Source organism: Balaenoptera borealis (genome assembly GCF_965194805.1).
Source record: "Balaenoptera borealis genome assembly, chromosome: 3".
NCBI classification, from domain to species: domain Eukaryota; kingdom Metazoa; phylum Chordata; class Mammalia; order Artiodactyla; family Balaenopteridae; genus Balaenoptera; species Balaenoptera borealis.
In genome coordinates this window covers 14383950-14408271 of record NC_138866.1, presented here as the reverse complement: position 1 = coordinate 14408271, position 24322 = coordinate 14383950, and the positions used below count along the sequence as shown (strand labels likewise).

General features: G+C 47.5%; 2 protein-coding genes and 1 long non-coding RNA gene across 19 annotated transcripts in view; 2 read left to right on the top strand and 1 right to left on the bottom strand.

Annotated features, from left to right (window-relative positions):
- The window catches only part of LOC309624946, a 436224-nt gene that overhangs the window by 45025 nt on the left and 366877 nt on the right, over positions 1-24322 (top strand). The gene's annotated exons all lie outside the window — the stretch shown is intronic.
- FOXN3 (forkhead box N3) overlaps positions 1-24322 on the bottom strand; it is a 407081-nt gene that overhangs the window by 222374 nt on the left and 160385 nt on the right. For 2 of the 6 annotated variants that reach the window (XM_082383724.1, XM_082383728.1), the window contains exons 1-2: positions 19353-19608; positions 15063-15619 (exon numbers count right to left, since the gene is read on the bottom strand). In XM_082383724.1, coding sequence (XP_082239850.1) covers positions 15063-15605 — 543 coding nt within the window. In that variant the 5' untranslated portion in view covers positions 15606-15619; positions 19353-19608. The other 4 variants (XM_082383729.1, XM_082383727.1, XM_082383726.1 and 1 more) reach the window with 4 other exon arrangements.
- LOC309624938 (uncharacterized protein) overlaps positions 19525-24322 on the top strand; it is a 53703-nt gene continuing 48905 nt past the window's right edge. For 2 of the 12 annotated variants that reach the window (XR_014242232.1, XR_014242234.1), the window contains exon 1: positions 19525-21640. Coding sequence is in view for 1 of the 12 variants with exons in the window: in XM_082383733.1 (XP_082239859.1) it covers positions 20983-20992; positions 21499-21640 (152 nt within the window). In the remaining 11 variants the exon portion in view is untranslated. Of the gene's footprint in view, positions 23566-24322 lie in introns of those variants that run through there. The other 10 variants (XR_014242236.1, XR_014242237.1, XR_014242238.1 and 7 more) reach the window with 10 other exon arrangements.

The window sequence follows — 24322 nt, the reverse complement described above, 5'->3', positions numbered from 1 at the left end:
AAGTAGATTCCACGTGGTCCCTGCCCTCAGCCTCAGTGCGGGGAGAGGAGTGAAGCGAGAACACCACAGGGACAGATACTAAGGGGATAATTACACTGCAAAGTAAGTGCTGAAAAATAATGGGCAAAGTGGGCAACAAAAACTAAAATGGGCAGGGATGGCTTGGAGAAGGTTTTGAGGGGTGCAGGTCAGCTGGGTCTTCCAAGGGGAGAATGCAGCGTCCAGAAGAGAAAAGAGGAGCAACAATCCAGGCAGAGGGAACAGCGTACGCAAGTCAAAGTCTCAAAGTCGGCATTAGAGCACGTGGCCTTTTGCAGGAACAGAGCCCAGAGATGCAGCAGAAGGAGTGGAATAGCAGACTAATGACAGGAGAAGAGGATGAAACAGGAAGACGGCTTCCTTTAAATGATGAGGGGAAAAAAAGAGGAAGGAGCAGAGATTAAGAAGAGATTGAAGAGATTTGAAGAGATACAGGTATCTCCTGCTTTGGGAAAGTTTGCTTCATGCCACTTCCCTTTTACAAAAGACCTATTTTAGTACTTGTTTCACTAACAGAAAGAAATCCAAAGCTCTTCGCTTTTAGGAGAAAAGGCAAAAAGCGACAATAGCGTTCAGTTTTTTGCAGCAAATACCCCAGCAGCAAGGGGGAGGCCCCCACCAAGCTCCTTCCCCAGGAACCACACTCAGTATCTCAGTATCAAACCGCCACAGCTCTGAACCGTGTCTGTGAGTGTCTGTGCTTTACCCTGATTTATTCTGTGCATCCGTTAGCAAGACGTGTCCTACGAGAGGTTTCATAGGAATGCTCTATTTTCAGACAGTGGGGGGAAACCCTGTACGTCAACCAAATGTCACATGTGGACCTTCTTTGGATTCTAATTTGAAAAAAACACTGCTAATTTTTTTTTTTTTTTTTAAACAGGCAATCAGATAGATTCTAAAACGGACTGGATTTTAGACATAGTAAAGAATCATGGTTAATTAGGTTTAGGAGTGATAACGGTTTCGTGGTGCGGGGGTGTGTTTGTGTGTGTTTGAGAGTTCTTATGTATTAGAGATACATTCTGAAATATCTGTAGATACAACGATACACTGCCTGGGATTTGCTTTAAATAATGGTGGGGGGGGGGGTGGCGTGAGAAGGGTCAGGGGGAGGTCGGATGAAACAAGATAGGTCACATGTTAATGACACATATGGTGTGTGGACGCCCATGACGGTTACATGGTACACTGAAGTCCATTATACTACAGTATTAACATCTTCCACAAGACAAAGTATAAGGAAGGCAGACTTTATAAGCCCAGCTGAAGAGTTTGATCTTGGTCCTCTAAGCGCTGCTTCTGAAAATTTCAGTGTAAAAAAGAATCATTTGCGGAGTGTGCTTAAATGCAGATGCCCAGACAGCACCACCAGAAATTCTCAGGAAGTCTGGGCTAAGGCTCAGAAATCTGCATTTCTAATAAACACTCTAGATCATTCTAGGTTGGTGGTCAGAGCCACACTCTGAGATCAACCACTCCAGGTAACAGGAGCCACTATAGGGCTGTGAATTAAATAAGCCCTCTGGCAGCCCTCTTTAGACGGACTTGAGGGGACACAGTAAAGTGAAGGGGAGGTGGAGCAGGGATTAGGAGGCTCCTGCACCACCCAGCAAACAATGAAGATCAGCAGCAGTGGGGTTAGAGAGGAAGGGATGGCCAGAGAGACATGAAGGAGGCAGAATCAAGGGACATTTGTAACTGACTGGGTATGGAGGTGAAAAAGAGGGAAGCATCAGGGATGACCCCAAAGTGTCCCCAAGAACCCCGTCTTATACCTCTGTGTCCCCCACAGCATCTAGAGCAATGTCCTCCACATTCCAAGAACTCAAGGTAGTTGAATGAACAAAGGAATGAAAGAAATCACCTATTTGACCCTGTTTCCCATAGAACTAAAGGGTTAATACTACTGTGTTTACCTACAATGCCAAAGGGGAAAAGATGTTACCGCCTGAAACCAGAAGAGGGAAAGATCCACCCGGACACCAAAAAATGATTAAATCCACAGGGCAGTGCCGAGTGAGTAGGTGGGTCGCTCATTTCATTCCTCTATACACTCTAGGAATTCCAGAATGGTCAGGTCATTCATAGGAAGTGGTGGCACCAACAAACAAAAGCAATGATCAGTGAAAACAATGCATTAAATAAAAATAAGAGCAAAACACTTAAAATGAAAACTAAGTTGCAGAGTGTTTGTCGTTTATAAATCTGGCCCAAGTTAGTTACATCTATTGAAAATTAGTCAGAGCTGGCCATGGTCTTTTTCTCCATAAATTTCTGGGCAGCAGGAAGTTCTGCAGCAGAGGACAGGGCTGCTGCCAAAACCTTGAAGACATAAGCAAGAATCACTTGCCTCCAGCTTTGCATCTTTGTATATGCCCTGGGTTTGCTCAGAAATGTCTAAGGGCTCCCGCCTGCCTTAGGAGCAAAGTCTAGACTACTTGGCGTGGCACTCAAGACCCCCAAAGTCCAGCTCAACTGACCTTTCCAAATCTATTTCCCTCTCTATCCCACAGGAGCCCTCTGCTTCAGGCAAAAGCAAAAGTCCCAGATCTTGGTTCAGCATCTGGCTGGGTCACTTCACTGGCAAGCCAATGAATTTCTTTGAGCCTCAGTTTCCCCACTTATAAATAGAACATAGTATCTACTTTTACAGTTGTTGGAAAGCTACAAGATCATGGATACAAATGCCTCACACAACTACAAACAGCCCCCAACAAGACCTGTGAAAATGTCAGTTCCCGTTTTCAGATCCAGTCTTCCCCAAATGCATTCCCACCCCCGTGTCCAACCTAACCCTAATGACCCCAGTGACCTCCTATCTCCCTGTCACCAGCCCCAGTCTTGGCCACCCAGCTAATGAAGTTCCATCTCCTCTCTGGGATTTCTCCCATGGCTCTGCTAACCCTCAGGGATCATTTTCTCCCTTGGATTCCCAAACCATGTAATTCTGGCCATTGGACAATCAATCCCTTGGCAATTAGCAAATGATACTTTCCTGGTCTCTTTTTATCTTTGCCCAGTCTACTCCACCAGAGTTTCATAATCTCTTTGTATCTCCAGTCCCTGGCATGAAATAATTACATTTTTCCCCCCATTTTGAACATCTCAATGTGATGACAGGGGCTGGTACACAATGGTTATTATTATTAGCAAGAACCATTACCCAATCTCTTGTTCTTGAAAAGCAGGACAACTTGTGTTGGATAGATGACATTTACTCCTGTCTGGAACAGGGGGCTAGAGTTCATCATTTTTGGTAATCAATCAACCCTGTGATTACAGGCAATTTGAGGGCAGCTGGCAGGAAAAAGTAGCCACCAAAGAAAAACTTTGCTAGTTTGAGAACCACCAGCCCCAAATCTACGGAAATGAAATGCAAGAAAGATGAAGTCATCACAGAGACCATTAATGAAGGGAGGCTCAAGACAGTCCCCGAATTCTCTGGTGTGAAAATCTCCGTTATCTGTTGGAGAGATGATGAGGGGACACAAAGGGAAGCAGAAATCACAAAATACTTCAGTGTTATTTATTATTTTTCTTTGCATTATTAAAATGTTTCCAAAGACCAAAGGCTTTCCAGAAAAGTTTTTGTTGCAGGCATGTTTCAAGCCCAAGCCCAAGCCCAGTCCCCACCCCAGATGAAGCGATGGTCCCAGCAGCTGCCTTGATCCAGGGGACCCTGCCCCTGTTGTGACCAGGGCTGAACATCTGATTCAGGGAGGACAAGTCTGTGACTCTGAAACGCTGACAAGGACACTGCACAGAGATGACGGGCACTGGGGCCATCACATCCCAAGGGTTGGCGTCAACACGCCACCTCATCAAGCCAGTGGTGTGAGGAAGCGGAAATCAAGAGCCACACGGGGGAAGCCAGGCTACTACGAGGAGACTGGAACGGATCCCCAGAGAAAGGCAGGGACGAGCATCCGTGTGGCCACAGAGGGACAGAGGGAGCAGTTCCAATCGCCATGGACCCCAGACGTGCTTTACCACTTGTCACCACTGGTCCATGGGACTATTATGTCCTTGGGAGGACTACTCTTCTACTTAAGGCAACTTGAGTGACTTTGTTTTCCTTGCAACCAAATGCACCCTGACGAGGACATTCTCCTTAAAGGAAACTAAATAAATTCCACCAGGAGATCCCTCTTAGAATCTATTTCAACTGACAGCAACTACTTTTGTCTGATTTATTACCTGGGTAAGCCCTTCCTTCTGGAAGCGGGAGGGGCAGCGATCTCTTTTAAAGCAGGACTGATTTTACACTAGCAGGGCCAGCGTGTGCAGCCCTACAATACAGCACCCTACACGATACATCGAAACTAGTTTGGTCAGCTTATCCCTTCCCGGAAAGCAGGGGCGCCACCACATCAGCAACTCCGTTGCTAAGGCAACTGCTTACTTACCATATCAAATGCAAACTCGTTGCTATGGAGACACGTATACAAGAAAAATTCCTCTCTCCAGCCAGAGACCAGATGGCAGGGAACTCGCCAAAGCCATGGGTTAGGGGGCTCTACCAAATGGGATGTTTAGTGGAGTGCATTTTTCTCGTCATATCAGAGATGCCACCGGCCCTGAACACATTTAGAAGTTATACCCTCGTTACAAGGAGCAAAAATTGTTCTCTTCTGCCTACAAAACTACAGGCAGTAACTACCATAACTACAAATAAGTTATTTTTGAAATAATTCGGAGTTTCTCCCTCTAAATATAAACCTCTTTTGTTTTTATTCGCCATGCTGAATATACCCCAAAACGAATTTTCTAGTCAAACACTAATGGAAATATAATTTCCTACAGAACTAAAATAGAGGTTTGGTTTCAGCTCCTCTCTGATGGAGAGGTAATCCAGAAATCCTCTTTAGTTTCCACCAGATAAGCGCTAATGCGTCCCAGATTTATACCTCTACTCCGACTTCTCTAGTGAGCTTGAAACTCACATATCAAACTTCCGACTTGATAGCCCCACCTAGATGTTCAAAAGTCACCTCAAATTTAACATGGTCAAAATAGTATTTTTTGCTCTAACCCCCATCTCACTTCCCAACCCACGTTTGCACATACACCTTCATCTGCAAATCCCAATCCTGGTCTAAGCCAGCATCATTTCCATCATCTCTAACCTGTACCACAGGAACAAGCCCCAAACAGATGTTCCCCCTCCAGTCCCTTTAAACACCTCATTCTCCCCTCACTGTCATACTTCCTACAGGCCTTCTTTCTATTCCTTGTCCATTTCAAGCCACTGCCACCTCAGGGCCTTTGCACATGCTGTTCTCTCTGTCCCAAGTTTTTGCTTGGCTGCATCCCTCTTGCCATTCAAGGCATGGCCCAGTCAGCTCCTCCAGGAAGCCTGCCTCTCTCCTCCCCACCCCTCCCTGGTACATTATCCCGTTTTACTGTCTTCACTGCATGTATCATCATCTGATACAGCACCTATGTGTCCACGTATGGATCTACTGTTTAACACGTGCCTCCCTGTCACCCTCCCTGCCCCCACCCCATGGATGGTCCAGGAGAAATGTGAGGGACCATCACAGGTCACCACTGTATCCCCAGCACCCAGAACAGTGCCTGGCCCTCCACAAACACATGTGGCACAGATGAACCACTGCTGAAAATACTTCTACAATGAAGTAGAAGTACTTCTACTAAGAAGTAGAAGTACTTCTACAATGAAGTAGAAGTACTTCTACTAAGAAGTAGAAGTACTTCTACAATGAAGTAGAAGTACTTCTACTAAGAAGTAGAAGTACTTCTACTTGTTTTTGTAAGTGAGGCGTCTAATTTTTACTTTGCAAAGTAAGGCTTCCGTAGGGTCTCAGAACTGTGGCTGCGAATGCAGGTTCTCACTTTACATGACTGCATCTAGGGAAGATTCTAGAAGGAACTCAGCATTCCGTGAAGTATTCCGGGAGTACTTAGTGTGACTCTGCACTCCAGCTCTGTGCCACACTGCCTGTCCTCTGGTGCCAGGAGACTGGATTTTTTTCTCCTTCCACGACAGCCATGATTGGAGTCTGTGCTCACATGACTTGGCCTTTTCTTCTAAAAACAAAGTACGTAGGTACAAGTGTTCTGCTAGCTGACTGTTTTCTATCTAATGGCATCAGTTAAATCATTTATGGGTCCTGTCCCTCAAGGATGACAGTCACCGCTTTCTATGAGGCCCTTCACAGAGCTCCAATAAGTGGAAGGCAACACTGACCTTGACCCCAATGGGCCCAGAGGGGACCCCCTACAAACCCTGTGGGGACAAAAGGAAGAGAAGGAAGGGTAATTGGAGACCCTGTTCCCCTGAGAGGAAGCAGAGTCACTCTGCCAGTATTTACTGGTCTCCTGCTGAGTTCACAAGCCAAGGTACTCAAACAGCACGCGTGCGCACACACACAGACACATACACACACACGTAAATCAAAGACTTCATTCTCTTCTTGGAACTGTCAGTAACCTCGCACAGCAAACCATCAAGTTATTATTAAAAGAACTACTTTACGTTCCTCCCTATCTTCAACCATATATTTCCCTTGCTTTTCTTCTTATCACACCTGCCACAGACTACATCTTCACCTCTATCAAGCTATTGCTTTTGAAGATATTAAATGCAATTTAACCAGAATATCTGGAAGCAAAACACTGATTAACTGGAATATTTGAAAAACGGGTCATCATCTCTGCTTTAAGTTACAAGAGCAATTTAAATTTCCCCCTTTAGCATCCTAGCTCCCCACCAATTCTTCATACTCATTTACATAACCTCCCCGACCACCCATTTCTCTCTTTCCTTTTCTCTGATACTGTTCCAACACATCCCTTGGGTCCAGCAACATGCATCTCCTAGACCGCCTAGATCTCTGTGACAGAAAATCTCATGCTTGCTTAGTAAGAGAACCAGCATTTTATTTGGGACTGCAATGGGCTCAGCTAAAAGACTACACTCCCCAGCCTTCTTTGCTGCCAAGAGGGGTCATGTGGCCAGGTGCTAGCCAATAAGATGAAAGCAGAGTGGGGGGGGGTGTTTCTGGAAAAGCTCCTTAAAATTGGTAACTCAATGGAACCCCCTTTTGTCCTTCCCTGCATACCCCTTTCTGCTTCCTAAAATGAGAACAAGGGAGCAGATGCCATCTTGGACCATAAGACGACTTTGAGAATGGAAACCAGCAGTGTACTAAGAACAGTAGAGCAGAAAGATAAACGGAATGTTGATCTCTGTCCAATTCCTCAAGACTTACTTTATGTGACAAAGCAATGCACTTCTAGCTTAATTCACTGTTATTTGGAGTTTCTATTTATAATAGAAACAGTCAAACCTCATCCTAACTACTCCATTCTTGGAGGTCTCATGTTCATTCATGCTTTGTTAACAATTTATTCAAGTGCCCTCCCGCCCCGCCCCCCGTAAGGAATAGTCAAAACTTGTCCATTACTGTCTTTTATCTCAGCTCCAAGTGCCCCTCGTTGGGGAGGGGAAGCCTCCTTGACTGACCTCAATGACACCACTCACTTACTGATCTGGCACACTTCTCATATCTGTGACGGTTTACTCTTCTTTATTTATATTTTTATAGTGTCTCCTATTTCACTGGAATGTAAACTCCTAAAAGGCAAGAACCAAATCTCGTTTTTAATTTTAACCTTTGATATCACCAAATAATTCTATTCAATAAAGTAACTAATAAGCAGAAGGTGTTTGAAGCCCCTGAAATCACAGGCAATAAGATACTGATGTTCTACTAACAGGGAGGCATGCCACAGGAGCGGCGGGATGGAATTCCTACTGTCTGAAAACTTTAAGCCAGTGTTGAAGCAAATGCAGCCAAGACAAATTCTTACAGGGCTGGTTGGAGGTATTCATTGAGAGAAGCAGCAAAAAAGTTAAAAGCGACACGGGTGGAGAACAAGAATTAAACACTTTAAGGGGTCCACGAATCCCAAATCTGCAAACAAAAGACCAGCCTAATAAACACAGTATCATCGAAACGAACATTACGTTAGCTTTTAAATATATCATCATCTGTTTCAAGTGCAAAAATGTCCACTGGGAAGGAGACAGAATTTTCTAAAAAATCTACAATCTGCCATCATATTGCTAAAGCTTAAGAGCATTAAAATGGCCAAGGGCTCCACGAGAGGATACTGATTAATCCCAACAACCCATCACTATTTGTGAAAGAAGCGAAACACATGACTTTCACATAGGAGATCGGTGTGCCAACTTCCTATATTATTTAGCATAGAGCATTATCCTGCAGCTAAAGTGATTTCAAAGGGAAATCCTAGAGCCTCTTCAGCTCAACAGGGGACGTTCTGAGAATAATTTCTTGCTGGTTGCATATCCAGCCAGTACATCGATGAAGAAGCATCTCATAGACCTGCCTAGGGACTAACAAGCCCTACCTTGCAAAGTGATACTGGACAGATACATTAATGGGGCCCTGTGATCCCAAAGAACCAAGCTTTCCAGAACACGTGTATAGACCTTCATCAAGGTCAATAGCAGGGGAGTCACTGTGGGGACTAGAAAAGCAGGGTATCCCTGAAATGGAAGGGCCAGAAAAGCAATGATGTGAGAAACCAGAAACAGATAAGTAAAAGGGGGAGAGAGCGCTAAAGAAGGGCTTCTGCTGGTGAATTCCGTTAGCCAGAAGGAATTTCTGCAGGTGGGGCTCACTGGACCACGAAGTCTTTCTAGGCCGTGGCCACATTCAATTCAATTCAATTCTAGGCCGTGGCCACATTCACATTCAATCTTGTACCCTTTTAGCACTTAGTATAGTTAAGTATAGTACGTACTGAGCACAACAGGTGCTTTAAAAAGTTTGTCGAATGAATGAATGAGCAATGAACAGCTGGCAAGAGCAAGACAACAGAAAAGTCCCCCCAGCCAAAGCACCTATGCCTGGAAGAATCAAGAAAGAGCAGTGTCTGGAAGGAACAAATGGGCAAGATCGGTGGGGCAGCGTGGCCGAAGGCAGTACATAGATTTTTCTGGCCTCCCTGAGGATGCTGGTATGAAGTGCTTCCTATTCCAGGGCCTGTGACATGGGGGTATGTTTATTTCAGGGCCCCCAGAGACGGCCTGAAAGGTTGGTAAGGTCTCAACCTTCCACGGCTACACAGCCTATAGCATAGACAATAGAAAGCAGCCTGCCAGGCAGTGGGCGCTGGTGAGAAAGAGGCTGTGTTCCTACTGCTGCCCAGGGCAGCGCCAGCTCAGGGACAAACAGGACCGTCACTTGCCCCAGAGGCCATGGAAGAATCTTATACACTTCATCTCATTTCTGCATGTCCTACCATCCCACATTACCCTGATTTTTAGTAATTTACTCATCAGGACAGAACTGCACAGTTTTTCAAAGAGCATCATTTATCCCCATCCCCCCAAAATAATAACAGTAGTAGTTAAGGGCTTTCTTCTTCCTAAAGTGACCATCACAGGTATGGTGGCTATTACACGGGAAAGGGAAATGCTCTTGATTCTGTGGTTGCACCCCCAAGCGGAGGGAATGAGAGCAACTGTGGTATGGGGGTGTTGCCATATAAGAGGTGCTACATTTTCAAAACTGCCTTTGAAAAAGAATTTCATCCACCAGGATGGAAAAGCGAACATCAAGGGGGCTGGGAATTGGAGGGAGAACTTGTATAAACAGTGTCTATGCAGGGAGAAGGGGCTTTGAACTTGGGCCAGACCTCAGTGGAGGCGACCTGGGAGGCAGGGGGCCTGGGAAGAGCCTGGAAACGGGGAGCTGGAGGGCCATGATAGGCTTCGTGCAAACGCCGACACCCTTCCAGTTGCTTGACAAGGACAGAGCTTGGCCCCATCCTGACAGCACAAAAATATTCTCTATATTTACCTTTCTCTATCCTGTACCCGCAGAGTAAATTCTGAGTTTATCTGGGTTATTTTAATTCCCCTGTAACTCATGTTTATAGGCTACTTTGAGGAAGTCCACAGAGATCATCTACAGCAGCATCTACACTGAGAAAGTGTGCTCAGGCACCAGAGTTAATTTCAGCACATGCCCTTTAGATTTGCAGGGAATTCAGGTGAATTCCTATTGTGTTACTTACTAGCTGCGTGACCTCCAGCAAGTTGCTTAACCACTCTGAGCTTAACTCATCATCTATTTTAAGAATGAAACTAGGGCCTACCTCATAGGGTTATAGTGAGAAAGAAATGATATATTGGGAAAGCACAAAGCAAGTGTTCCATATTAAGTCCACTATTGTTATTATAAAATACCAGTGGTTCTGCACCTTTCCAGGATCAGAGGTCCCATTAAGAACCTAAAAACTGATCAAACAAAATCTTGAGATCCTCTAGGAAAATGCATAGTCACATGACATGTTATCAATAATTTCAGGCTGTTTGCAAAGCCTCTCACATTCATAGACCCCCAAATTAAGAAGCTTCAAGTAACAATAAACTCTTGCTTCTATAGCTGAGAAAACTGAGGCCCAAGACAGCCATGTATCTCCAGCATCAAAACTAGAACCAGGTATCTTGGCCTCCAATCCAGGCCTCTTTCAACCAAGACAAGCTGCTTATATTTACAAGCTAAAACTGTACTTAAAGCACTCAGCCCTGGATATAATAAACATATTTCTGTACACTGTTTCCTTTATAAACCCTGTTATGACAACAATGTGTTTTGTTCAAGTGTCAAGAGGGGAAGTAAAGAAAAAGCACAGAAATAGCAACACACACCCCTGAGCCATTATAATCCAGTTTATAAAACAATAAAAAGTACACTTTACTTCTCATTTACAAATACTCAGAGAGGTTAGGACATGCTAAGCTTATGGTTCCAACTAAGAACTGTATTTAGGAAATAACAAAACTTAATCCCAGACTTTGGACCGCAATCTTGATTGATGTGGGCAAAGGGCGTCCATACATGAAACCGTGAGATGAAAGGCTGATGGGGACTTTGCAGAGGAGGGAGGGGACAGCCGACTCTACATGAACCCACAACACAAGCGCAGCACCTCCAGGAGTGGGTCAACCAGCCTTCCTGATGGGAGGAGGCACGAGACTCGTCCATAAAGTATTCCTGAGGGAAAACAAGCCGGAATGTGACCTAGCCTTTTAGCACTTACTTCCATTTCACAGAATATACGTACAAGGGGACAGAGGAACAAGCTTAATGAAACCCCAATGAAGCAGACATATTACGTGGAGGGGTCTATTTGACAAGGAAGGGGCAGGGGTCTGCCGTGGATGGAAACAGGCTGAAGAAACAAAGCCAAATGCAATGTGTAAGCAATGTTTGGATCCTTATTCAAACAAACATTTTGTAAACCATCCAGGATATCTGAACACAGATCTGGCTTTAGGTGAGGCCAAAGACCTGTTCACTTTATCAGAGGTAACACTGGCATTGTGGTTATGGAAACTGTTCTTACGCACACTAAAATATGTTGGGATAAAATGACATGAGGGCTAGGATTTGCTTCAAAATACTTAAGCAACAGCAAAAAAAAAAAAAAAAAAGAACGAAGTAAGAGAGGCAAGCCCTTGTTAACTACTAAATCTGGTGGTGTGGGCAGTGATGGTGGTTATACAGAGTCACTGTACTACTGTATGCAGTCACTACTGTAGAGTGACTGATTCTCTCTACTGTATATGTTTGAAATTTTCCATGATTGGGAGAAAAACAAAAACAAAACAAACAAACAAAAAAACCTCTATCTTTCAAATTCCTGTTAGAGATAAAACAGGAAGAAAAAAAAAAACACCTCTATTCTCACCTAACTTACCCATTCATGAGAGTATGTCCTTGATGAAATCTCAGCACTGGAAAGAACCCAAAAGGGGATCTAGTTCAAGGATTCCCAAATCTGGCTGTAAATCAGAAATACCTACGAAGCTTATCAGAATTTCGGTTTTCCCCAGCCCACCTCAAACCCACTAAGTCAGCGTCTCCAGGAAGGGGCCGAGAAGTGGCGGTTGTGTGTAAGTGCCGCAGGTGATTCTGGTGCCACCCAGGGTGCTCCCTTCTCCAGCACCCCAGCCAAGCAGCTGTGCGGCAGGGGACTGTCCCAAGCCCCCAGGGACAAGGATCACACCACATTCTGCATTCTCATGCTTATGCCAAGTTTAAAACCGTGTCCCACATATATATACTACCAAACGTAAAATAGATAGCTAGTGGGAAGCAGCCGCATAGCACAGGGAGATCAGCTCGGTGCTTTGTGACCACCTAGAGGAGTGGGATAGGGAGGGTGGGAGGGAGGGAGACGCAAGAGGGAAGAGATATGGGAACATATGTATATGTATAACTGATTCACTTTGTTATAAAGCAGAAACTAACACACCATTGTAAAGCAATTATACTTCAATAAAGATGTTTAAAAAAAAAAAAAAAACCGTGTCCCACACTTTTAAAAAGAAAACAAAAAGCGGAACGGCTAACTCTGGAAACACAGCTCGCAAGGCTTCCATCCTCCCCTTCCCCTGGCATCTTTCTCACCAACATTCGGGCACATTTAGTCTCTGTGTTGCAGCAGAAACCTCAGCACGGGAGCTACAGCCAAGTAAAATCCTCTGGGAAAACATGAGCTTACCTGAGAGCCCGAGGAGCTTCCCCTGGGCAGAGTGTGAGGGAAATGCCTTTCCCTTACTCAGCTGGCCACCGGAGAAAACCACAAATGAATGGGTCGAGACCAGTGCCTGAGGGTACCCGGGAGTCGGCCCCTCTCAGGGCAGCCAGCAGCTGGCCCCAGGGTTATCCGAGGAAAGAGGAGTAAAGTGGGGAGTTCACACACCTTGCTTTGTTCTCACAGCATCACAAACCCCGGGAACAAACTCCCAGCCACAAAAGTGACTGGCATCTGATCTGAAGCATGTTAACACAGGTCGGTGCGCCCAGGAAGCCAGAGCTCAACATTTCACAAGATGAACAAACTCAAGCCCTTAAAACCATTCCCTTTCTACAGGCGCTATCTGCGGAATGACAACCGTCGCCCCAGGAAAACACGACTCCCAGAGCGGGGCAGGGGGGTGCAAGGGGGAGATGGCGCTCCTGCCGGGGTGCCATCCAGCGCCCGCTTGTCACTCCCCAGGCTGATGAATAATACTCCCGGGTCTCTCTGCATACTTTGGAGCTGGTCTTGTTTAACATTTCAGAGAGTGCATTTGCTAAATTACTATTATGTGCCCCGGCGTGATGACAAACACGCCGACCCAGGCATGTGGTAACTTGCAGAATCATTTCACACCAACTTAAAGCCCTGATCATTGCTTCATCAGGGATGTGCTGCTCTGGCGGACCTGAGAGCCCTTTCTTCTCTACCTTCTAACCCTGGAATTGCTTCCCAAGATTTTCCCTTTCTTAAGGACCCACCTATATGGAAGTTTTTAAGACCACAGACTTGGTTCTTTACAGGGGAGCGGCGAATTTTCTCTAAGTTCAAGGAATGATCTTAAAACACTCAGCAGAGCCGAGTCCGGAGGTCAGTCTTCGGATGCCCATTCTGGGATGTGGAGGGGAGGAGGGCAAGTGATGGACACCTGGGGACAACAGCAGTGCCCCCCGATTGTTACAGTTACATAAAAATAAGTACGTAACTGGGAAGGCAGGGCCCAGAGCACTCAGGAGTGTTCACACTTGCACGCTGGATCCAGGCGTCACCTGCACCCACGATCAGCGGCAAAGCTCCTCAGTCTCCACATCTTTCCTCTTCCTGGGCAACACCCTCCTGAAACCCTGCACGCCCACGCTCCATCTTAACATAAACTCGGGGTGAACAGCATCTGCAGACAAACGTGCCCAGTGGCAGCAAGGAAAAATAGGGTTTCACCACTGCCACAGTCGTAGTCTTCCAGGCCAAGGACAAGTAGAATCTTCTCAGGCTCAAGATTCAACTGGAAGCACATACCTGTTCCTGGAGAGAAAGAAATGAAAGGCCCCGACCCTGCACAGCTGCTGAGCCCACTCCAGAGTGGTCCTGAGCCCGAACCTGAACTTTAAAAAGGATGGAAAGCAGACCGCCAGCTCCACACCACAGCACCACTAACACGGAAACCAAAACCGTGAGAATAGGGCAACACGAAAACTTTGTGGAGAGTACGTTTTCTGGCAAGTTATTTTAACTGTGGCTACATTACTTTTCAGAACCCCAAGCTAGGTCACAATTTTGATTTCCAGCTCTAACAGTCAATCCTATTTCTACCATACCTATTGTGTTCCTTACAAGAAAAATAAAGCAAATTATTAAAACTGTCTTCCTTTAGCGAACCACGAAGCTCGAGCTTTGAAGTCTTTAAAGTCAAAATTCCACCTTCTGAAAGTCAGTCTTGAATGGGAACCTTACCCTCAGTCCACCTTCCATACTCAGAGGGAGTTTCAAAGTTGCCAGACACTTTGTAGACACCTGATTTCAAGAGAGTCGCCTGGGCAATTCGTGTCTTTGGTCTTGGAGTATATAAGGATGCTCAAGTCGCCCCCCGCAATGTCCACCACTGTCCATTTGTTCCAGAATCCTGGACCAGCTGCCTTCCTCCAAGTTAATATTCAGAACGAAAATAGATGCCATTTTTTTCTACCCCTCGGTGGCAACTTTCCTCAAATATACACACAACACACAGACACACACACACACACACACACACACACACACACACACACACACATATATATATATGTATGTATACACACACACCTCATGGTTCATGGCTGCCCTCAGAATACAGACCTTTGTTTGGTCTCCAAAGCCAAAGGGGGACCCACCCACCGACTCTGAAGGACGATGATACTCAGAACCAATCAAGTCTGTAAACCACTGCTTTGTAACCACGTGCCCCAGTGGGAAACCCTCAATCTGGCTTTAGAAACACCAAACACAGGAAAAGGAAGTTCTTGACAATTATCTAAATGAATGAAATGACATAGAATTACCCGTTTTATAACTGCTACTTCCGTGTGGTGAATTTATATTCCTGAACATTTTTTATTAATGGAGAAACATGTTTAATTTCAAAAAGAAAAACTTGAGTTCCAGACCCAGAGGCTTACCTGACTCCTCTCTTTGTCCACTTTCTTAAAACACTTATTCAAGGACAAATTATGTCTCACTGAGTTTTTCCACCCAGTAGGTGCGTTTGCAAAATACGGAAAATGTTCCAAGATCCAGTTGTAGATATCCTTTACCGGCAGGCGCTTGGTTGGCGAGTCCTCGATGGCCATAAATATGAGGCAGCTGAAGGAGTAGGGGGGCTTGCAGTTGGGGTTCTGCCTGGCATCGTAGGGCATGTCGGAGTGGGCAGGGGATGGGGGCGTGTCATCGTCCAGGTCCTGGACGGGGCTGACGCTCCGCAGGACCGAGTCCCCGAAGCTCTTCAGCAGGTTCTTGCTCTCGTGCAGCCAGTTCAGGTTGGTCAGCTCTTCATCTTCCATGGCCCCCTCTTCTAATCGGATGTCAGGCAGAGAAAAGTCGAGGTCATCGTCTTCCTGAAGGGCCTTGGAGAAACCGCTGCCCCGGTAACACTGACTCAGCCCACTGGAGACACTAATTCCTGAGCTTTCTGGCTTCTTACTGGGAGGCATGACTGGACCCATTTACGTGAAGGCTCCTGGGAAACACATGACAGAGAGAAGACGAGGCGGTGAAACCCAAAACAGAGAGGCAGCCATACCCTCCCTAGTGATTATGCCCCCCTCCCACCCCTGCCACCTCTGTGGACCCCCTACCACTTACGAACATCCCCTCACGGCTCCCACACTGAGCGACGTTAACCCACATTCCACCACACAGAGATGCCCGATTAACAGCAGTAAATTCGGTCTACCACGCACATAGCGCAATGACCTGTTACCCCTTAAGTACAAGCCAGGAAATGTTCACAGCACCTTTAATGTGCACATGCCAAGAAAAGAATGGGAGGGGGAGGGGTGGATTGGGAGTTTGGGATTAGCAGATGCAAACTATGATATATAGAATGGATAAGCCTACTGTATAGCACAGGGAACTGTATTCAATATCTTATGATAAACCGCAATGGAAAAGAATACAAAAAAGAATATATATACATATAAAATCACTTTGCTGTACACCAGAAACTAACACAACATTGTAAATCAACTATACTTCAATCAAAAAAAAAAAAAGAATGGGAAATCCCACAATGCCTTCTTCCTGATCTATGAAGACTCCCACTGTGACCCTGGAAAAATCAGTTATTTCCTGCTGCCTCAGTTTACCTATTATACATGAATATGTACAAAATTCTTTCGAGCCGCACAATAAACACCACAAAATAAGTGCAACCACAGCCCATGTCATTTTGGGTGACAGGTCTCACTGTTTATCTTTCTCAAAAAAAAAAAAGGACATACCTATAAGTTTAAGGCCAGTTGGTTCAGCTTAAGTTCAGCTCTTTCCATACAAAGACCGCTGCAACTGACTAGGAATCAAAACTATGGCTATGATGGGCATCAATTTGGTAGTGTTTTATTTGATTTTTTTTTTCTTTCTTTCACCGCAAGTCATGACCTAAAACTGCAACTTTAACAACACTTGGCAAGTCTAAAGAGTGATGCCAAGGAATTCTGTGGATTCAAACTGGAGGAGGAAGTACATTTAATCTCTTTGGGACACTACAATCTGAACAAAAAAGTGAGTAACGTCAGACACCACACAAATACATGGGAATGTGAAGATAAGCCATTAACTGAAGTTAAAATCGGTGAAAAAAGTCAGGAGAGCAACCAAGAGCTTCAAGACAGGAAGGCAAATCCAACAAAAACTGCTACAGAATTCTACTCTACCCCTCCCCCATTGTTATCAATGACCTAGAACAGGGAGTAAAATATCTGATGAGGAAAGACAATGGGGGAGGTGACAAGTCCACAAACGGAATGACCCCGACAGATACAAGGCACATTCAACCCGTGAGCACTCAATGTGAGATGGAAAGAACAGTCAGATAATGAAAGAGGTCTCCCACTCTCCGTCTACAGTGCTCAGACAATGCGCTTGGGGTCTGTTTTATCCTCCACCCCACCCCTGAGTAAGAAGATCAAGCAGTCTATCTAGAAAAAAGAATGAACACATCAAGAGCAAAGACATGATCATTCTAAGGCTTGAAATGCCCACTGATAACATGCCTAAAATAACTGCCACTTCAGCTAGGGAAGCTCTAGAATGAGATTCTAGAAAGCATAATGTGGGGCACTAAACAGCTAGTCAAAGGTGCCTGAGAATGGTAGCAGACCCCCTCCCCAAAAGTGGACAAACAGAACCTACAGACCAAAGGCCTGAGGTGGGGGGAGCTCTCTGGAGCTGCTGGTAGATGTCCAACGCTAAGGAGAGAAAACATCCACAGAGACCAAAGTCCCATGGAAGCAGGGCAGTTCAGATACCTACCTCGGATTCATCCACAGGGAATATTTTTTCATCAAGAAAGGAGGCTAACCTGAGTAGTACAGGACACATTTTAAAGAATAATCTAGTATCTTAAATTTGGGGGTAAGACAGAGACCAGCCTGATTCTCCTTTTACCTTCTTTACAAACAAATCAAAATTAGGCTTGTCTCTCTCAAAGTTTCCACGTACCCCCATCAAAAAACCTAATTTTCTGATAACCAAGAATATCCACATGGTCGAGTACAAAAGAGAACAACGACCCAGCCACTGAAGTCAACTTCAGCTCCAGAGGAAAGTTTTATGTCTCCTGAGCTTCCAAACAGGAAAATTATATCATGGCTGACAGTAAAGTAATTTAATTGCACTGTTGCTATGACAACATGCTGCTCTCTTTCTTTTTAATTTGCTTATTTGTCAGTAGCTTCCCAAAGGAACCAACACGCTATTCTCCACGTTTCCTTTTGTTTTAAACAAACATTGCCAGCAATATGGTTTTATTAGAAAAACAGCACTGTCAAGAAAAGAGGGTTACCGGGGCCCAGCACCCTTGGATCATTTGTCTGCTTTGTGTTTCTGTGCCCCCCATGTTCTCCAACTGTTAACTGCATCCCTATAAATCCCGCATTTTATAGCAACGGTATCAAGAGCTGCTGATCACTAGAGTTCCATTTTAAAAAACAGTTCCCAGAAACCACAGCTGAGGAGTTTTCCTTATTGTACTCTAACTACATAATTCACCAAATCTTTTTTTCCTCCTATTTTAGAGGGGGGAAAAAAAAAGAATCCGGATCATGTGAGTCTGCAGTTAAGCAAACATTTTTAATCTGCTGCCAATAAGGTTGCTCCACCGGATCCGCAAATAGTTATTCACTAGTGACCTCCTTAACAATTTTTCGGTTTGCTATTGGTTACGTTCTCCACACGCACACCCTCTTCTTGTTTTTTTATGACTTGCTGTGTTTTCTTATCTTTTTTTCTTTTTTAACGGAGAAAATGCAGCAGGAAAGCTAGTTTCTTGCCCACTACCAGAGGGCTCCAAATAACTGACAAAGACATTACTGGCCCAGCTCTGAACAGATGTTCAATGTGAACTTTAAAAAGTTGAGAAATCCTCTCCAAGCCGAGCAGGGCAGTTGCGAGTTTGGGGGGGGGGCAACCCCCCCTCTGCGCGCGCGCACGCACGCACGCGCTCCACTCCCGTCTACTGTACTTGTCAAAAACATTTCAAGGGGACCTGCGGGAGCGGCGATTGGCTGCGTCCCGCGTCAATCAGCGGCGTTGCCAGGCAACGGGGAAACTGCTCTTCTCCCCGTATACAGGGCAATTGGGAGCTCGCATACCTTCACTGCCGGTCAGATGTCATAAACCTTTTATTGGCCGCACCGCGGCGAGCCTTAAAAACACATCAATAAAAGCCCGCCGCCCCCCAACTTCTCCAGGACCCAAGGAGGGTTTCAAAGAGGGCCGGGGTGAGGAGGAGTCAAGCCTCTAGAGTCTCCGGAGACTCTCTCTGCCGGTGCCAAGCCTGCACAGTTTGGGGAGGGGGGGGGGGGGAATCTTTGTTAGGAGGCTGTCTGTCGTCTTGGGGTCTCCCCTTGATCGGCACCCCCTGCCCCGGCCCGGAACGGCGGGGATCCAGTCCTTCGCGGACAATACTAACTCTGTTCCTTTAGGGCGGCTTTTCGGAAATCGAGGCACCGGGAAACAGCCCGCACGTCGGGGCAGGAAACTCTTCGGACTGGGCAACTTCCCCGCTCGGGGGCTCCCGTCTCCCCGCCCGGCCAGGCCCCCCAATCCCGGGCCCGCTCACCCAGGAACTGCGGACTCCCCGGTCTGTCGAGAGCGGCGAGGTCGCCTCCTGGACGGCCTCGAACGACTGCCCCCGCCCCGAGTCACCCCAATCCCATTCGGGCGCGGGCGGGAGCGGGGAGCAAACTCACCTGGCCGGAGCGGGGCGCGGGGACGCGGGGGCGCCGCTGCCCTTCAGCGGGAGCCGACAAACTTTCGCAGGCGCCCAGCGGGCATCGCTTGGTGGCCCGGCTAAGGACGCGCGGACGCGGCGCGGCGAGCCCGGGGCGGCGGGCGGCAGGGGCGCGGGGGTCGCGGCGCGGCATGGGACCTGCGGCGTCCGCCGGGCGCGCCGCGCGTCCTCCCGCCGGCCCCGCCGCTCTCCCCGCCCCGTCCCGCCTCCCGCTCGCCTCCGCCGCGGCGCGTCGGGCCGGGGCGCGCCGAGCGGCGAGAAATTGTTTCCACTGCAAACAAAAAAAGGCGACACATGACCAGGCAGGAGGAGGGGAAGCGCGGGGAGGGAGGGGAGCGGAGGGGAGGGACGGAGCGGAGGGGAGGGACGGAGCGGAGGGGGCGGAGGGAGAGGGAGAGAGGGAAAACGTGGGCCGGGCCGCCAGCGGCCTGGGGCGCGGGGCGCGGACCCGCCGGGGCGGCCCTTGCCGGAGCTCCCCGCGCCACGATCGGCCCTGCTACCCGCGCCCGGGCGCTCCCGAGGCGCAGCCGGAGCCGAGACCCGGCTGGGCCGCGCGGACTCGCTTCCCGCGGCCTCGCGGAGCGGAGGTGGCCGGCGCGGGCTCTGCGACCCCGGGCAGCCGCGACCGTGATCGGCGGGTCTGGTGGGGCGGGCGGCGCGCGGCCTGTCCCTTCCCCGGGCTCTGGCCACGCGGGCCGGCGGGCGCTGCGCCTCTGGCAACGTGTCGCCGGAACGCTCCTACCCATCCGCATGCCTTACATGGCTCGAAAGTAAAAATAAAAAGAATTACGATGCGGGCGAGGCTTGCGAGGGGGAGAAGAGATTCCACTTCTCCCCAACTACGGCGTCCTGGCGGGACTCCCGGGGCCATCCCCAGCCCTCCTCCAGCTGCCACCTCGTGCCCCGGGAGTAAAGGCACAAAGGCACCGCAGCCTCCCGCCCAGGTGGCTGCGCCTCTCGTCTGTCCGCCGGCGCGTGTCTGCCGGGGAGGGAGGGTGGCCATTACAGATTACAGAGCAAGAGGCGTCCTGAAGGCCAAACCGTGGGGCCTCCAGTGGGTTGTGCTCAACGCCCCAGCCGACCTCTAAGCCTCCAGCGAAAACAAGCCTCATGTCTTTCATATTTAGAGCTTTCAAGAACCCCACCGACAACTCGCAGGGCCACCACTCCAAGTCTTTAGGCGCCTCTAAAGATGGGCCACCCGCTGCTGAAGCCACACCAAGCAGCAGCCTTTGGAGAGGATGAAAGGAGAGTCCAACAGGACACCCTGGTGGTGACATAAATAAAAATATGATTGCACACCTACTGATAACCAAATCAGTGGGTTCCTGCACAGAAGAGAATCCCAGGTCATTCTGCCGGCCACCACCTGAGCCAGAGGACAGGCCCTTTTGAGCTCTCTGAAAACCGCAGGGAAACCAGTGAGAAGGCCCGGAGTGATCTCCCTCAGAAACCGCTCCAGGTTGCAGTATCTTGTAACCTAGCCAAAGGGGGAGAAAATTCCCACCGGGTTTCTGAGTTTTTTTAATTTCCAAAAATAAGGAAACTCCAATCAATCTGAGAGTCGTTCCACTTCACAAAGCTCCAAGATGGTGGGTGGTAAGTTTTCAGCAGGGCACTCACCACAGGCCTTATTACTTACCAGTGCCAAGGCAAATCCCACCCACCTGGGAGATGATTCAGAGGTGAAGGCCCAGGGGCAGCCTGAGGTCATCCAGCCCCACCCCTTTAATTACTGAACACTTGACCTACCCCAAGTCGCTAAGCAAAAAGCGTGAAGCAAGAGGGACAAACGAGATATATCTGAAGTCCTGAGTTGGAGTTTCTAAAGGTCAGAGGTGGTAACAAAGCCAGGATAGGAGCTCAGCCTAATGCAGATACCTCCATCTGCCTATCAGATGAGGCTGGTGAATCTCTCATCAAAGGAACCAAGGCCAGAGACCTTTGCTGGCTTGGGGAGGAAGAAATAGTCCTCTTCCGTCCTCCCCTTCAACTGCCAGGTCCCAAGCCTCCCCACCCGACCACACTCACACCGTAGGTGGAAATCTCTATGTTAAGTAGAGGTGGCAGGTATGTTGACCCCTTGTCCTTTCCTTCTTCCTCAGAGCTCAAAAGGACGGGATGTAAGCACGTGATTACTGTACAAGGACTGTGTCTAAAGCAGCCATCCTGTGTGAACAGAAACTTAAAGACGCAGCAAGCTTTGGGCCGGAAGCAGCCCCTAAGCAGAGGGTGGAGTAAGGTGAGGTAAGCTGCCTTTCATGAGCTCACCTCTCTTTCCCTCTGCGGCTTTTGCTTTCTTCCATTCTCATACATATTTCTTAATTTCTCTCTCCCGTTACCAATGCAGCAAGAGTTGTGAGAAAGTATCATCAGCCTGAAGAGGAAGTGGTGGACCAGCCCTGCCTGATATGGAGAGCAGGGTACACGTGGTTGCCTGTCTGTCTGAAATGGGGAATCCAGACCTTTGCTAAAAGCCAAAAGAAGGCTTAGAGTGGCCTTTCTACCTCATAAGTCCATAGACTCCTGTCTCTGGGACCTGCTCCCTGACAAAGGGGGGCAGGAGCCAAAGTCGCTTAGCCACAGACTCATTCTCAATTCCCCTCTTGAACTTTCAGGAAGTACCCTTCCTTGTGCCTTAGAGCCGGAGAAGCCTCAAAGAAACAAGTGGAACTGTTTAGATCATTGTTTTACAAACACGTTTGACAGCAGAATCCTAGGTGTGCTCTAGAACTCACTTTGGGCAACACCTATTTCCTGACTGGGGACTTGATGGGACCTTTCCGCAGCCCCGTCTGGGCCTGGGCTGAGAGTACTTGTATCTGGGAGCGGGAGGACCCAGATTCTAGCCCAGTCAGTCTGCAGTCAGCATGGGACCCCAGGTTCCTCCTCTGTGGAGAGGACTGGCCCTCGCCGTGGTGTTTTGTGCTTTCTTCTCCAACATGCTTCTCTGCCCTGGAACATTAAAGCCCCTCCCCCATCACTGGTTATTTAGCCAACATGATTATTTATGAACAGTTCAGTGTAAAGCCCCGCGACCCCTCTCGAGGCCAGTGATGGCAGTGAGAGAGGGCTGCAGGTGAGAAGACCTGAGGGACTTTCAAATACGAGGAGGAATCTGAGGCAGGCCTGGAAAGACGGGCTTCTGAACAGGATCCTTCACATTGACTCCAGGGAAAAGGACACCCAAGTGGGAACTTGGGTCAAGCCTGGGACACGAAGCACAGCTGGACTGCGTGGAACTGGGGCGTCATGAGGCGGTTTTCCTCTCCATCCATCTCTTTCCCTCTGAGACCAAGTTGTCTTTCCTACCTCCCTCTATATGTCTGTCCACTCTCCTCCCTGAAGGCTGGCTTCCTCTACTCATATATCACAACACATGGCTGCCAGCAGCAAAGGACCTTCTGATTGCCAGCACCCACCACCTTCAGACTGCCTCAGCCTTCCACTACACAGTTCAGATTCCCAGGGAAATAATCTGATTGGCTTGGCCTAATTCAGATAACTCTTCCCTTCTCCCCTCCTAACAGCAGGAGGCATAGTAGAACCATCTGGTACAACAGGCCTGGGGAGGGGAAGGGAGGTGACTTTGGAAGGAGAATAATAAACATAGATCCATAGAAACGGGGAAGGGACATTCTAGACCTGAGCTTCTCAATTGGGGATACCTGGGAAGCCACACCTAATAGATCAGAATCTCCTAGGACAGGTCCCAGGCATATGCACTTTGAGAAAGCGCCACAGCACAAACTGCTTTTCCAGGCAGGAGACATGAATGGCGCATACAGATTTATCAACTATGACTTGACTGTATTAGAAGATGCATTCAGGACTTCCCTGGTGGCGCAGTGGTTAAGAATCTGCCTGCCAATGCAGGGGACACGGGTTCGAGCCCTGGTCCGGGAGGATCCCACATGCCGCGGAGCAACGAAGCCCGTGCACCACAACTACTGAGCCTGCGCTCTAGAGCCCACGAGCCACAACTGTTGAGCCCGTGCACCACAACTACTGAAGCCCGTGCGCCTAGAGCACATGCTCCGCAGAGAGAAGCCACCACAATGAGAAGCCCATGCACCGCAACGAAGAGTAGTAGCCTCCGCTCGCCGCAACTAGAGAAAGCCCGCGCGCGCAGCAACGAAGACCCAAGGCAGCCAAAGATTAATTAATTAATTAATTAATTAATTTAAAAAAAAGAAGATGCATTCATTCCTTGAACAAGTATACTGAGGCCCACCAAGTACATGACGTTATTAGGTTCCAGGGATACAAAGTTTTTGTTCCTTATGGAGCATGCATATTAGTGGATAAGCGAGGAAACATCCTATCACAAAACTTCCTGAATGCTAAGGTAAGCGGTTTATGTACAGTAATCAGAGGGGAAGAGGAACTCATTGAGTATTTTTGGATCCAGAAGTTGTTCTATCAGAAATATGCTTTAAAAAAAAGAATAGCTTGCCTCTAGTAGATAAGTCCTAGAGCCCTAATACACAGTACAGTGATTATAGACAACAAAACTGTATTATAAGCATTAAACTTGCTAAGTGACTAGATCTTGATTATTCCCAATACTAGAAGAAATGATAATTATGTGACACAATAGAGGTATTAGCTAATGCTATAGTGGCGATAATATTTCAGTATCAATGTATCAAATCAGTATGCCGTACACCTTAAACTCACACAGTGTTATATGTCAAATATATCTCAATTTTAAAAAAGAAGAAGAATGGGATCATGGATCCAAGGTGAGCTTTAGGAGCGGAAAGAAGGAAATGGAAGACCAAAAGTAGACAGAACCAATCAGAAAACACCACAGTACATACAAAAAGAAACAAAGATTCTCATATTTATCATATTTATCAGATTTATATTTATCATATTTATCATATATGATAATCATATCATATTTTATCATATCATATATGATAA